This window comes from Osmerus mordax, chromosome 9 (assembly GCF_038355195.1).
Source record: "Osmerus mordax isolate fOsmMor3 chromosome 9, fOsmMor3.pri, whole genome shotgun sequence".
Classification (NCBI taxonomy): Eukaryota; Metazoa; Chordata; class Actinopteri; order Osmeriformes; family Osmeridae; genus Osmerus; species Osmerus mordax.
The window spans coordinates 2,852,480-2,868,577 of NC_090058.1; the positions used below are offsets into that span (position 1 = coordinate 2,852,480).

Sequence of the window (16,098 nt, forward strand, 5' to 3'; positions counted from 1 at the left end):
AACCTGCAACATCCGGGTTCTACTCGAATTCTGTTTGGCTCTCACCAGCTAGCTAGGTGGACGCTGTTAGGCTGTCAAGCTGAAGCTGTCCAGTGAAGGCTGGGGCTAAACGTCTCGGCTTGACAATATTTGGCCATAACAGCTCCGGCCTCAGATTTCAGGGAACAGCCTTTCTAAAACACATAACGTCGCTAGCTTAGATAAAGTAATGCATCCCTGGTTTATCCACAACAGGGAGTTCCGCACTTTCACTGATTGTATGCACTGAGAGTCTGAAAGCTAAAGCTAGCTAGCTAACGTTAAGAGCAGCAAACTCCATCCAGTTCGTCGGTGCCTCTTCGACCAGTCTCTGTCGCGTTCACGGCTTCTTTGCTGTTAACTACATCTACAAAACCAACCTTTCCGATTTAGGTAAGTTACAGTGGGTGTGGGAGGATATCTAACATGGGTCGCTAGCTCTAGCTAGTTAGACACTACTGACCGACCGTGTAGAAGAAACCTAGCTAGCTGGTTAGCTGCAATGCTCGTGTAAGCGATGGATAGGCCGTGGGCACTTACTGAGTGATCAGGGCCCGTAAATGCTGAAATTGAGGTTCAAGACCTACTGTAAGGCCCACAACGACGCAGTGTTTGTTTATTTTGGTTGTGCTTGCCACGGACAGCTAGTTATCTGGCTAGCTAGGTAAAATTGGTGAAAAACTTAGTAGTAAATTTAACCATAACCTAATACTCAAGATAGCATAGTTAGTTAAAGTTAGATCTTAATTCACCGTTACGTTAGCCAGCACTAGCATAGTATCGTTAGCGGTAGCTTTGAATTTGAACTGACCAGTTAGTGTCCCTGACTGCTGCTAACCTAGACTAACGCAGCTATGCTAGCGTTAAGGCGTTCCAGGTGAGGTTGTAATACAGGCTAAACCTGCTAGCCAAAATGGCTACAATGATCAGCAAGCACAACAAGTTAACGCTAACTTGCTAGCTCGACACTTTACCCTTCCAAGTTGAATTGTATCCAAATTTGTAAATCAAATTAATCAGTTACTTTGCTATTGGTATAGTAATTCGTCCATTTGTAGGAGTGACATTGCCCTATTACAGTGCTTATGTTATGACAGCCTGGGTTTAGTGTACATATGTCCCGATAAGCTGGCGTTTAGCTAACATATACAATTGAATGTAATGTTTCTTTTTAGATCGATAATACTTACACGATTGTTTATAGCTGTTTAAAAAATAAAGAAAAAATCATATTTATCGGGTTCATCTGTGAATGTTTTAGTGATCCATATATGTAGCTAGCTACTGAATCCAACCCGCCTATTTTTAGACTAGTGCGAGGTGCTTGAACTCGGCTTCAAGGTGCTAATCTTTTTGCCATAAAAGGGTGGTGAATGTTTCATCTGCCTTTCATTCATCCGTTTTTCATCACTGAAGTTAATTATATTTATGTACTGTACAGTTTGTTGACCTAAAATACACTACTCAATCTGTTGTTTGTTTTCATTTCAGTTTTTAAGGTGAGAAAGGGTTTGCAATGGGGGCGTTTTTGGACAAGCCAAAGATGGAGAAGCACAATGCCCACGGCGAGGGTAACAACCTGAGCTATGGCCTGAGCAGTATGCAAGGTTGGAGGGTGGAAATGGAAGATGCACACACAGCTGTCATTGGCCTGTCTCGTGGGTTGGACCCCTGGTCCTTCTTTGCTGTCTATGATGGGCATGCCGGCTCTCAGGTGGCCAAGTACTGCTGTGAGCACCTGCTTGAGCACATCACCAGCAATCCAGACTTCCTGAGCGCACTGGAGCCGGAGCCCAACGTGGAAAGTGTGAAGAATGGCATCCGTACAGGCTTCCTCCAGATCGATGAACACATGCGCACCATCTCTGAAAAGAAGCACGGAGTGGACAGGAGCGGGTCCACCGCGGTCGGGGTGATGTTATCCCCCGGTCACATCTACTTCATCAACTGTGGAGACTCGCGGGGCCTCCTCAGTCGCGGTGGCGCGGTGCACTTCTTCACACAGGACCACAAGCCCAGCAACCCCCTGGAGAAGGAGAGGATCCAGAACGCCGGAGGCTCCGTCATGATCCAGCGAGTCAACGGCTCCCTGGCGGTCTCACGGGCCCTGGGAGACTTCGACTACAAATGTGTGCATGGCAAAGGTCCCACGGAGCAGCTGGTGTCCCCGGAACCCGAGGTGTACGCCATCGAGAGATCCGAGGCGGAAGACGAGTTCATCGTCTTGGCTTGCGACGGGATCTGGGATGTCATGGCCAACGAGGAACTGTGTGACTTTGTCAGGTCCAGGCTGGAGGTGACGGATGATCTTGAAAGAGTCTGCAATGAAATAGTTGACACGTGCTTGTACAAGGTGAGGCTTGTAAATTTTTATAAAACCACATTATGTTAACTGCATGAGTGTGTAGATGTGGGATGCTGTGACACAAGTGTATAATGCAGTTGTTTTCTTTTATCTTCTCTTTCTTTGAGCAGGGAAGTCGGGACAATATGAGTGTTGTGCTGATCTGCTTCCCAGGGGCCCCAAAGGTATCTCCAGATGCTGTGAAAAGGGAGGCGGAGCTGGATAAATACCTGGAGAACAGAGTAGAAGGTGGAGCTACTAAATGGGCTTAGATAGTCCCAGAAAACAAGAAAACTTTATGATGAACTTAGATGGTCAGGCTCACAAGACCAAAATTCAAATCAACTGTCTATGTGGCTGGCGTTCTCATTTTGTTCTTTTTTTACTGACAGAGATCATAAAGAAGCAGGGAGATGAAGGTGTTCCTGATTTGGTTCACGTGATGCGGACATTAGCATCAGAAAGCATCCCTAATCTTCCTCCGGGGGGAGAGCTTGCCAGCAAGTGAGTTTTCTTCCCGTTATGTTAATAATCAGCTGGTGTTATTGTGATGATTTGAAGTAAAATATTTAATTTGGGATAGAGTAAAGGTTGATGGTAATGACCTCATCACTCAAACTGAATATATACATTTGTTAGTAGGGATGTACGAATATTTAGCTGGTAAGAGGTCTCAAATAGGCAGCAAATTTGCCGCCCGTAAGTGCTCAAATTTCGCTCTTGTTCGGCTTAGCCATTATTACGGAACCAAAGTAAAATTAGTTTCAGGTTGGATCTTCGACTGCTATACTCCCTTAGTTTTCCTTATGTCCGCTCTCAGCAGTTAGGATATTTTGATATCAGGTGGTTTTACATACAAATTTCAAACTCAAATCAAATGTATTTGTATAGCCCTTTTTACACGCAAGCATGTCACAGAGGGCTTCACATACGCCCAAACAAGGGCGATCATGTCAGCGGGGTAGAAATAGGCCTACTTAACAAAACCTTTTCAAAGTTTCTGATAAGGACATTACATTTGCAGTCTGCAGTGCTGGTACAGAAGAAATGCAGAAAAGGTGCCGATTACAAAGTGAAATATGAATAAAGGGGGGGGGGGGTAAATAGGCATTTTTGTTTTTTGGCCAAGTGCATCCTGAATTTTCAGTTTTGGTTTTGGCCCAGATTTTTATTTGGTACGTCTCTATTCCTTAAGGGTTCCTCAGGGTTGTAAAAGCCTAAATCTTTGGTCGGTTAAATAATGCCATGCAGCCTCGGGTAGCTGGCTTTGTTAGCTGGCTTTGTTAGCTAACAAACCTTTGAGAATTACTATACAGGTGTCTGTTTGTCTGTTGCACTATTATTGACTTTCCAGTTGTGCTAGTATTTACTTTTAGTTCAACATCTAAACAAAACTGTTGCTTGTTTAAACCTAGACGGAGCGTTATTGAAGCAGTGTACAACAAACTCAACCCCTACCGAAGTGATGACACAGTAAGTATCGCTTTGATGCTCTTTTTTAAGCTTATGTTTGTGCGTTTGTGTCGCTACCTGTGTGCGTGTGCATCTCACAAAACGTTTGCACGTGTCTTTTATGTTTCCTAACGCTCGTTCATCACTTTATTATGCGCATTTGTAGTTTCAATGTGCCACTTAATTTTTCTAAATTCACTTGACTCATATCATATGTCTGAACAAACGGTAGAAATGTCGTATGAGTTGTTAATCAATCACCTCAAGACTCAGCAAAGTGTCATGATCCTACCAAACAGCCCAATCATTTATAACAATTTCATTAATACATTTTTCATTTATGAGACATATTCTCACTAAATCATGATTGATTTCAAACCCTTTATTCTTGGTTCCCTGTTCTTATTTTCATATTTACCTGGGCAATAGTAACAGTATTAAGTTGCATTTAACAAAGCGAATATGGCATTTATGTACATTTAGTCTTCGGAATGGACAGAATTGGGTTTCAAGTACCAACCTCTATTTAACAAATGACCAGCCACAACTTGAGTTTTCTGAAGAATGGGGTAGTCTAAATAATTTGACTACATGCTACTGTATAAAAAATTAGTTTCAACTGTAATGATCACTAAACAGTAGGAAACACAAGGGTGTTACAAGATTGAGTGTACACCTCTACACATTATCATACTAAGTTTGCCAGGGAAATCACACTGATTTGCCAAGCTCACAATCAATTTTCACTTTATTATGCAGTCGGATGATATCTCTGTGATAGTATCCACATGGGCCAGAGGCTTGACCAATAGTAGAATCACACCACATCACAATCACAACAGCTAGTAGCAGAGATCAATTACCATCTACACCAATCTCACACTGTTGGATATTGGAACACGCTGATAGGGGATATGAGCTTGTGAGATCAGGATGGTTTGCCAAGACAAAAAAAGGTGGGATCTCAATCTCACTTCCTGGAAGGCCTTGTCACTATTCCATAAGCCCGTATAATTATTCAACTGTTTACGTGTGTATGGTGAGCAAAGTTCTGCATTTCTGGAGTTGACATTGAGAGCCCATTGGATGTAGAGCTGGAGTCTGAAGGGTTTTCTTCCTTCCTTTCCTCCTTCTGTCAAGGACTCGGCATCCACAGATGACATGTGGTAACACAACCCCGTACCACTAACACAGCACAGAGTTTACAAACCGACACCCTCTCAAGACCCACAGCAGCTGACCTCAGCAGTCTGTCAAGCTGCACTCTGGGCGTTCCATTTTTAAGAAGGGAATATGATGGGAGGAGAACGAGGAGAAGCACACACACACAAACCCCTACACACATCTGGATAGTGCAGCACCAGTCTGTTATGGAGTTCAAGATCCCCTCCATTTTGTCTCACCTTTGTTTTCATCCAACTGCTTTAACCTAATCCACAACTAGCAAATCCAGCAGGTTTTCTTTTCTTAAAAAAAAAAAAAGAAAAAAAAACAAGTCTAAAACAATAATATTTTCTTGTTTGCTGTAATTAATTTGATTCACATTTCCTTGTGTGTTTGTATATTTGTGTTTTTGTGAAGTGCAATTGTCCTGTACAAACAGCCTGTATTTAATGCAGCTTGAATTTAAGTTAAAACATGAAAGAAATGAAAAAGAGAACCTTTATGCACTATCTGCCTTTTCCTGTTCTTCTGGAGTTCCAACAAATGTCTATTCAGTGAATATTACTGTTTGTCCTCCAGGCTATTTGTCCTTCCAATCCTGCTATTTTTTTGTGTGTCTTTGCTCCTTGAAGAAACGGGTAAATTGTATAGGTTCACAGCACAGTAAGCTCTCTAAATCAAAACATTTAAATCCTAATTCATTGTCATTTTTATCCGCTTTTTTTTTTTTTGTTGATCTTTTATTTTTGTTGTCTTTATATGGATTTCTGTGCACGTTGCAGTAACTATTGTAAAGGGTGTCTTTGTCCTCATGGAAACTTGGAGTGAAAGTATCCCTTTCACCTCCTGTAAGTAGATTGCAAAATAGTAGTTATCAGAAACACTGCATGAAGAGAAAAATTCACCAGACACCTGTTAAGACTTGCTGTGTTTGTCTGCATGCGCGCGTTATTATGTGCTTGCAAGCGTGTGTGTGTGTGTGTGTGTGCGTGCGTGCACAAGTGTAGGTAGCTAACCCTACAGTGTGGTAGTTCAGTGTGCAGCTTGGTCGCTTCTGTTTGCTATGGTGGTGCAGATGATGAATCCCTAGGGGTAAGGGGCACACACCCTCAATATTTCTCTTGCCCTCCATTCTGTCTTTTCCATATCGAGACAACACGGCTTCTCACTGGCCTTCAGAAAGCTTTGGATAACACAACTACTCTGCAGTGGAATGATGGAGTTGGCGTAATGCTGTCTCATCAGCCATGCCCACCTTGTAATGTCACTGAAGACTCGGATCTGCGCCTGGTGTGTAGCGGTTGATGCTAGCTAGTCACAGCCATGACGACTCTCACTTGTGTCATGATAATTATATTGAATTTAGGCAAATGTCAATTGTCACAAATGCCCATGATGGGTGCCATATGACAGCATATTTCAGCTTTATGAGCTCCCATGCCAAGCATTTTCATGAGATTTAGTGCGTTTTGTATTTTACAGATTTGGTACACAGTTCAAGTGATATATTGTACATGCATGCATCAGCTAATCTGATTTTGCATTGTGCGGTCTTAACACTGATCGTTAAAACAGTGACTACCACTCTGATCGCACTAAGAAACTTGGATTTACTTTGAACTTCTAGCTGGTTCCTCCTTTTTTATCTAGTTGTCAAACCGAGAACAAATCCACTAAATGCAGTTGAGCTGTCCTGGTTGTATAGCACCTTCGATTCCCCTAGTGTTGTTGGTGCTCTGTCGGTGCAGAGACAGTGTTGTGGTGCTCTGTCGGTGCAGAGACAGACTCACTGCTGTAGGATCCAGAGCACAATACGATTTGCTGCTATAGTGGTTGATTGTTGGGTTGATTTGCGATCCCTTTCCCCCCCTTCTTTTAAATAATGAATTGTCTCTTGACTAAATCTGTATTTAACACTTGGCTATAGAGAGAAATTGTTTTATTTTAGTTTTGTTTTATGATTGTCAAGAATGCTTTGTAGCAAATTGATGTATGTATATATTTTTGACCTACATTTTCAAGGAATAAATAATGTTGCTTGAGTTAGAAATGCAGTGGACAAGATAACTTTAGTTAATTTTTATTTTTTTTCACACAAAAAAAATCTTCCAGTTAGCTTGACCACTGTAGAGACAGTATACACAGGTGTCCCTCTGATTGTCATTGACTATTTTCAAAGTTTGTCTTATTTATGTAACACACAGGGTAATATACTGAATATAACCAACTGACAATCTAATAATTTAACATCGGCAACAAGCTAATTCTATGTTGTCTCCTGAATCTGGATCCCTAATGGTTAGTAGTTATTAGCATTTACGTCCTTCAGAAATGTTAAATCCATTTTAATACTCTAATTAGTGGCCAGTTGCCATGGCTATTCTCTATGGTAAGGTTTAAAGTGACGATCAATCATAATGTTTATGCTAAATTTAAATATTTTTTAACAAAGTATGAAGAACCTATAAAATTTACTTTTGGAGGTATGGTGCTGAGGGTGTGTTTCAGACTGAGTTGATGTTGTCATTTTGACAATTGATGTAGCCCAGAACAGCTTAAATTACTACACTATCATAGTGCTTGGTGCCACTGAGGGCGGCAATGTGGGAAAAGAGATTAATGTGTGTTCAATAGATAGTTACAGGTGTCCTCGTTGATCTCAAATTGAGAAATGAGATAGTTAAGCTGGTAGCAAAGCCACTAAGGCTATTTAATTTCCATGCCCCCCCCCCCCCCTCCCTCCCTCATACTTGTGTAAAGAAACTACAATTTCAAAACATGGAGGCACCAAAGCTCATGATACACAAGGCCTTTATCAGTTGCAGTGGCTTGGATATTCCCTTGATGCTTTGACAACCTCATAAGCTAAAGTATTTTTGTGACGAGTACTATGGTGTGTTAATATTTTTTTCTTCATCAAGTACCTACTTCAGTAGTTAACAAGTTAATGAAGTTAACAACGAAAATCTTTCTCACAACTTTCAATCTTCAGAGTACTTTGACTGTCATTTTTCCTTTTTGATATAAAAAAACTGGAAATGAACCTATTTTTTATAATTATTATCATTTTTCTGTAGGTAAGAGAAATTCTATTCCAACTGCCTAGCTGTAGATTTTTGCCACAGTGCTTTTGTTTGGTAACAAAAAGGTCACAATTGTCAATCAACTACTTGCATGTACTGTAAACTTGCGTAAAGATAGTGTTTGTGACATTTAGATGAACAGGCCATGCAATTCATGTGCAGGTTCTGTTCTGCATGTAAAGGGCCATATTCTGATTGTACATCCACACAGTGCTTCACTTTTCCAATAACTTTCTGCTTCCCATAAGTTATTTTACACTGTGGGAATTGGCCCGACATGTTGTTTAATATGTACTCATGCTTTTCATACAAATTTGAAATGGCTAGAAAACATATTGTTATCTATCTTAAGTTGGTTAAGGGGGTGATTGACTAACTTGATATTAGTTGTTGAAACGGGAATAGTCATGGTTATTTGCAGTGGCGTGGCTATGATTTCATTGTAATATTGTACCCTTCTGACTTGAGGCCCCGTTGAGTATCCTACAAAGATGGTCTGCGCAAAGCAAGCAGATGTTGTGTCTTTAACAATGTCCATAAAACTACAATACCTCATAAAGTTTATAGGAAACATCTCTTTGGCGTACCTAGTTGTTGTTCTAGACCTTTTTAGAAGCGGTAGATAGTACCCTTCCCGCACCCATCTTGGTAGTTTTGACTAAACTGACAGCGGCTGTCAGTTGGTTTGTTGTGTTCTGTCTATTCTGTCCGTCAGAATCGCTTCTCTTGTCACCCGTTTCTCTCTAAGCTGGATAGAAGTCATGTTTATGTACATTAGTTGGCTGAAGTGTGCAAATTTGAAATATTGATATCTATTAAGTGACCACTGAAATTGTTAGCTTATTTTAGAAACTAGGAAAATTGTTGTCCTTCCCTTATACTAAAACGATGCCCCAATGATCTTGCTTGTGTTGTTTTACCCCCCCCCCACCCCACAATGTTCTTTTCTTGGTAGGATGTATTCCATTACTTCAGAGATCTAGAATTGTATCAAAGTTCAGGGTTCTAGATATGTGAGGTGCGTGAGAGATATTAGGTGTACTTAAATGACAATAGTCATTTGCACTGATCGTCTATATAATCAGCTTTTCACAAAATATTATGTTATTCTTGGAAAAGATATCAAGCTATCGACAGGGTCTCCTCTACTTGGCCGGGACCAGTTTTGTGTGTTGACATGCAGAGGTAAAGCTGGTTGAAGTAAAATAGATTTTAATGTTTGCGCCCTCTTATCCTCTACGTAATGATGTACCTCAGTTGTGACGTCACAGCGTGAAGGGCAGTGACGGGTAGTGTGACAGGAGAGACTGAAACACACCATGTTGCTGACCTTTTCAGCTCATTAATAAGCTCACCGATTTGCCTTACCCAGTCTAACGCAACCCCCTAAAGTACTGAAAGGTGATATTATGTTCTTCTAGCAAGGAATAGATCAAAAAGTGTTTCCAGGTTACGGTACTTCCCGTATCTACATTGTGACATGTAACATTGGTTGTCATGGTACTTCTCAACCATTTCTGGTTTGTACACTTTATTTCTCTCTCCCCCCCCTCCCCCCATGTTACCTCGTTGAATCTTGAAAGCTTATTTCATTTCTCACTCCTGCAGATGATGTCATTCTTTTAACAAATGCAAGTGTTTAATTGGTAACCCTGTAAGCATTCAAAATGTGCGTACATACATTAATGTCTGCTATATTTATGAATACATTCAAGAATAGCTTTAGACTGCTGTAGATAAGTATTGTAGTGTTGATTCAACTGCTTCTCTGAGGCATCTGTGATTGACAAAGTTCAATAATTGTATATTTTGTATTATGTTCTAGCTCCAAAGGACGACAGAAAAAGAAAATGTTAAAAAAGCTTTGTTCCCTGAACTAAATTGTACTATTTGTGTTGAGTTGATTGAACAAATTGCATTCCTTGCTTGTGAATTGATGCATTTCTCTCCTTCCTCCCTGAATTTCCCATTTTCCCTCCTTTTCATTCCTTCTTTATTTCATTTTTTTTAGCTTTTAAAGTTTGAAATAAAATTTCTAGTTTGCAGAATGTATCACTAAATAAATGGGTTGTTACCTTGTAGCCTTAAGTTTTTATTGAATCTCTTGGCAAATCTTCAGCACATCGTGAGGAATAATGTTCTTCATAACAAGAGTTAACTGTTATGCGATGAGTTCGGATCTGTACAAAAAAAATCTATCTAAACTTATTTGTGGGTGTATTCAGGCTACTGGATTTATTTGAGTATACCTAAGAAATTATTCAGCATACCTTATATTACCCTGACCCCTGCATCTCACTGATTTATATAAAGTACAGCAGCCATGTTTGTTAACTATTTTGTGTCACTAAGGCATGGAGAGAGGGGGGGGGTCTTGTAGTCTAATATGCTAATGTTGTAATATGGATAAGTAATGTTTACAAGTACAGTGCTCAGCTAAATCATACTGAGTGAGTGGGTGATGGTGCTATCCAACTCAACTTCGGCTCCTCCAACGCATGACCATTCCTACCTGCTTGGGTCTTTGTGTGTTTTCCCATCTGTTTGTGGGCTTGTCTTTGAGGAGGGTCCAGGCCAGTCCACAGCAAGTGAGATTAGGAACCGTGGGAGGGATTAGTCTAAATGTCAGCATAATGTCATGAGCTATGTGAGAAGGTCAAACGTTCAAGCAGGGCTCAGTAGCAAACAGTTGATAGATCAAGTATAATTTGGATTGTTGTTATTCCAGTGGGAAGTGGTTTCGCCGGCAGGCAGAACATTTTTTATCATTTTATAACGATTTAGTGTTTGTTTTTTACTTCAAAATCTGCTTATCTGTGGTTGGCCCAATAGTGAGAATACTTGTCACTATTTGTAGGTTTTAGTCTTCTGCCATCAGGTGTTAATATTGGTGGTATTATTTCATTCATGTTTCCTGTCAGCAGCAGCCCCCCCCCCCCCCCCCCCCGTGTCCTCCGTGTGACTTCATGTCGGACCAGAGATGGGACCAGTGTCCCAGTTCGCTTTCAGACCAGCCAGTGAGCCTAACAGCCACAGTCTGCCAGAGGGGGGCAGTGTTAATAACTGAGTCAATTAGAGCTTTGTTGAACCACCCATGAAAGCATCCTCTAAAACACGAGTCTGGGAGTAAACCCTGCTCCTTAAGGCGACAGGTGAGGGTTTTAGAATGCCTACACGAATCATTAAAGGGTTGTTGACTGCTGAATTAGACGCAGTCAGTGATAGTTTATGATGAGCTAACACCAGGCCTCTAATGGGTTGTTCGTCATCAGAGTTACATAGGTTGATTCTATGGGGGCTTATACAAACCCTTTTTGTATAAGCCCAAAGAACAAACCAAAGAAAAAGCTGCAAGCTATTTTGTTTTTTCCTCCGCAGTATGCGTAACCTCACTAAGATGGCTGACTCATTAGATCCACGGCCACCTGCGCCCCGTAATGAATCATGCTGCCCTGATATTCCTCCACGTCAAAAAAAGGGTCCACATCAGCAGCGGCCATCATCAAATGGAGCTGGCCTGTCATCCGCCTGGCATTGTTGGGCGCATGTCATGCTCTGTTTCTCATGGCGGAAACCCATTTGAGCTTCACTAATGCAGCCACGCAGACGCAGCAGAAAGGAAGCGGCTCAGTGCGTGCTTCGGGTGGTTGGTAGACACTCAGGGTACCGAGTTCAGCATTCGCCAAATTGCTTATGAACGCAAGACAACCGTTTTTTGTGTAGGGTTGCATGTCGAGGTCGGAAGGGTCTGAGCCGATCGGTTCGGTCCTGGGAATGAGAGATGTCTCGAAAGAAGAAGCGATCTCCCTGGACAGAGGACGAGCTAGAGAATCAGGGTCATGACTGTCTGACCTGAGCTCGTTAAATTACTAAAGATACACCGTCAGTCGAGGTTAAAGCTTAACAACACCGTCAATCCAGAATATCACATTGAATCAACACATATCGCTGTACTTCTAATTTTTTTCCTGTGTCTTGTGATGTCTATGATCTGTCATCCGTCTCCCCCCTCCCTCCCCTCCCCCTCTTTCTCTCTCTCACTCTGTGTTTCCTGTCGCCGTGAGTGTATGTGTTGCCCGGGGTCACTTTGTCACAGAGAGCACAAGCTTTTCTCACTTGGTCGCAGCGATTCAATGATGGGAGTGTACAAACAAGCGTATCAGGCAGGGATGACATCCCGCTCCCCTCCCTCCCCCCCCCGCTCGCTCGCCCTTCCCCAGACACAGACACACTGTATCTCTCTCACACACATTCATACCCACGCACACACTCCCCTTTGTCACTCTCACTCAAACGCCAACACACACTTTACACAAACACGCATATCCATACACACACTCTCTCTTCCCCCCTTTGTCACACTCACTCACACTCCAATACACACTTTACACACACAGACACACACAATGTGAGAGTTAGTGTCCCCCGCGTGAGGTGGGTTACACAACCCCCTGCCCTGGGAATCCCAGGCCAGCTCATTATCCTGCACCCCTGAGACGAAGCTCACTGTGAATTAGGACACCAAACGAGGCGTCCTTGTTAAGGCCCCACGGATGCTCTCATTAGCATCAGCACCTTTCCTCGTTAGGGCCTGTATCAGTATTCACTCTCACCACATTGTGTCCTGTCATTCCTCTGCACTGACTGGAAGATTTAGGATGAATGTCAGCCATGGCCCATGGGTCAGCCCTGTTGTTTTTGTCAAGATATGGGAGTCGTGGATTAATGACAGGGCAGAACTTTGGTGCTGTTGATAACTGCCCACCACCCTTCCAATATTGCTTTGTAGAGAAATAAAGCCATTGTGTTTTGTGCTTGTTTTGATACTGGAAGTGACTGGAATGATTGTGTTCTGGGCTGTACAGGCCCTCCTATTTGCCACCCCTCCAGTGGAGGAGTCGGATTTGTCAAGATGAACGGAATAATAAAGTGGTATCATTAACTTTCTTACTGCCAATGGCCACATGAATATTCATCCCATCTGTTTGTTCTCCTTTGGGGATCACTGATGCGTTATGTGTTCTCTGCCAAAGGCTTGTTTGTTCTTTGCACTGTTAACACATTTGTTATGGTTTTCACTCATCTTATATCAACTATTGTTTATCTTATTGTTAAGACTTCATGGCTCATTAGGTGTTTTTTTTTTTCTCATGTTGTTTGTTTTTTTACTGGACCAGAACCTCTCTTTTACTGACTTAGCAAGCATGATCGCCTGTCTAAACTACTGTGCTGTTTCTGTGGGCTGTGTTGAAGTGAAAACGTTTGTCTCTGTGTTAATTATATTGTTATTTTCCCCATCTCTCTGCTTGGCCTTTAGTCCACATAGCAAGTTGTTTATGTTTCCTTCCCAGTGCGTGACTTCAATCCTGCATGCGGCCTATGGTCTCTGAGCAGCATGTGGTGGTGTTGATGTTGTCTTCTTCTCTATGCTGTCAGCTGAGATCCAGTCTTCATTTCCTTCACCTTCCTCTTCTTCTCCCCAGGCCCCCGACATCCTCTTCTTCCGTGGTTTCAGCTAAAATAAAAACAAATCAACTAAACACACGAGCTAACTAAACAAACCTCACATGTCTCCTGTTTTTTGTTTTTGCTCTTTCTTGCATATTGTATTCTCTCAGGCACTCGTGTCCTCATTTAGACACCTGCTGTTTGTTTTAGACTCTAACAGTGGAACTGGAAGTGTGCTATTTTGTCTTGACCTGGGCTGCGTTTCCCAATAACGATGGATCGTAGCAACGATCGAGCAAAAAACGGAACCATCGATATTTCTTATGTGCGTTTCCCAAACATGCTCGTAAGGAGTAGGCTAATCTATGCACTTTCAAGAGTTACGAATTTTCAAGAGACACTTTAGCTACGATGTCTTTAGGAACGGCCCGTAAAACTAAGATTCGTCCTACGATGGATTCTACGATCAACTTAGGCTTATGACGCTTTCGGGAAACGCACCCCTGATCATTTGTATAGCTGATCAAATGCTGTATCATTAGCTGTCATAGTGTGTAAGCCTTTTTACTTGGAGCGCAAAGGAAACATCAGCATTCCGAGGGATTGTCCAGATTCTGAAATAATGCCATATGTGCCAACCACTTCAATGTTTTTACTCCCTTCATGCTTTCTGAAGGGCAGAGATCAAGGCCATGAGCTTAAACACTTGAAGCCTTGCCACTGGAAATGTGTGTTTGACTGAAGCAGGATTGAGGTTCAAGTATACTGTGTATTTAGTAGGTCTAATCAGATACCGGCTCACTAATACTGTCACCGTGGTGCTTCATATTCATAACTCCAGTAAGACAGTAATGTCGACATGCTTGCTTTTTCCTTGATCTCTACAGAATATTAGTACAACGTTCAGGCTGTGGAATGAGGATACAGTGTTGTGGGTGTCAGAGCCCTGTACTACCAACCAAACAGGGACTCTACGCATGTGTTCCTGACTAGTCATTTCCAAAACCACTACCAGCTATAACTGCTTATGTTCCAAATCCCAGTCTGTATTGTAAACCTGTTCCTACTGTCTTGTGTTTGAAAGCGGGTGAGATATACTGCCGTACGTTTGACCTTGAACATTAAGATCGGATGAGAATCTTAGGCTCTAAATGTTCTTCCAATAAATGCAGTCAGCAGCATGATTTACAGTTTGATGAGCTCTTTTCTGAACTGCTTCTCTTTGACAACCAAGCCTTTCAGAATTAATCTAAAATGGCTTGATTAAACTGAAAGCCTTGGTTTTTTTCTGAAGTCGTCCTAATTCAGATTCCTTACAACATCGCCACGAGTGTAAGACTTATGCAAGCACCCTCAGGTGCTTTTATGTGGGTGTGACCTCCAGAGATGTTGGTGTCATTTATATTCATGGTGGGTGAGTAGTAGTAGACTGAGAAAAGGTTATATTTCACCCTTTCAGCAACACCCAAGGGGTCAAGTGTCCTGATTGGGTGCATACTAATTCACATACACATACACTGCATATTGTGATAGACATTTGGTCGTGTCATACATTTGGAGAGGTCCTTTCAATGATGACAAATACAAATTCAAATGTTTGTCCAAAAGGGGTTATTAAACCTTGGAGTGGTTTCTGTAGAACAACTTAAAATGAGAAAACGAAAATAGACCTGTTTGCGTTCAGTGCTTGTGTAGCCTACGGTCGGACGATTAACTTACTTTCTTAATTAGGGGCACACAAGGGAAGTATATCGACAGATGTGAGCTGAGGACAGATTTTCAGAAGGTTAACGTGAGTTCGACAGACACAGAGAGAACAACTGGTCCTTGTAAGAGCATTTCCATTCATGGATTCATTGAGCTTAGTCATGACAGTGAAGGGCACATCGAGGAAAGAAGATAAATTGCCCAAAATGGACAACCTTGTCGAGGAAGAGAAATATTGAGGTTACTTTGGTCAACAATCACAGATAATCATAATTTGACAAATGTAGCTTTATTTTGTCTTTGGCCCAGTTTCCCAGACATGGATTAAGCCTAGTCCTAAATGTAGATCAATTCAATGAAGATCTTCATCGAAAACCTTTTAATCCATTTCTGGGAAACTTGGTCTTAGAGTTGACGCTGATTCTCCTGTATCGAAAACAGGTACATAGGCCAGTCATGAACCTGTACCTGGACTGAACCTGTAATATTGATAAAATAAATAGGCCTTTTTGCTTGCAACTGCAAGGAGACTAAACGCTGAGCACCATATCTTGATAGTTCAAGACTGCAGTTGGACAATATACAAATCTCATACATTTCATTGTTAATATAAGTAATTACATCAATATATCAATGTATTCTTCATACACATTTGTTACCTTTCTGGTTTTAGTTCAAGTGTTATTATGGTGGGCAGCCAGTGGTAAAAGCCTGTGGGAAATTAGGAAAATATAGTTATGGGAATATAAGCAGTAGGCCTACCGTAGATCTGTAGGCCTAAGCAAATAGTCTAATTTCACAGCCATATGGTGCCGGTTGCATCTAAAGAGGTCAAAGGACTTAACGCCGTTACGTTATAATAATATAACGTCAAAACGTAAT

The 16,098-nt window shown here is 41.7% G+C and overlaps 1 protein-coding gene across 2 annotated transcripts; it reads left to right on the top strand.

Moving 5' to 3' along the window:
- The first annotated feature begins 43 nt into the window (after positions 1-43).
- ppm1aa (protein phosphatase, Mg2+/Mn2+ dependent, 1Aa) lies at positions 44-13,627 on the top strand. 2 transcript variants are annotated; one of them, XM_067242632.1, is made up of 6 exons: positions 44-411; positions 1,510-2,371; positions 2,494-2,611; positions 2,755-2,866; positions 3,778-3,835; positions 13,545-13,627. In XM_067242632.1, exons 2-6 carry the CDS (start codon positions 1,535-1,537, stop codon positions 13,578-13,580), a joined length of 1,161 nt encoding a protein of 386 aa, XP_067098733.1. In that variant the 5' UTR covers positions 44-411; positions 1,510-1,534; the 3' UTR covers positions 13,581-13,627. The 2 variants fall into 2 exon arrangements, with proteins under 2 accessions (XP_067098733.1, XP_067098734.1); XM_067242633.1 differs by lacking the exon at positions 13,545-13,627 and adding an exon at positions 4,955-5,283.
- The last annotated feature ends 2,471 nt before the right edge of the window (positions 13,628-16,098 follow it).

Excerpts from the sequence above, each read along its gene's own strand:
- ppm1aa (XM_067242632.1), top strand. The coding sequence starts at position 1,535 with ATGGGGGCGTTTTTGGACAAGCCAAAGATGGAGAAGCACAATGCCCAC. Across the intron at positions 2,612-2,754 it reads CCTGGAGAACAGAGTAGAAG|AGATCATAAAGAAGCAGGGA; the intron begins GTGGAGCTACTA and ends TTTTACTGACAG. Across the intron at positions 3,836-13,544 it reads CCTACCGAAGTGATGACACA|GCCCCCGACATCCTCTTCTT; the intron begins GTAAGTATCGCT and ends TCTTCTCCCCAG.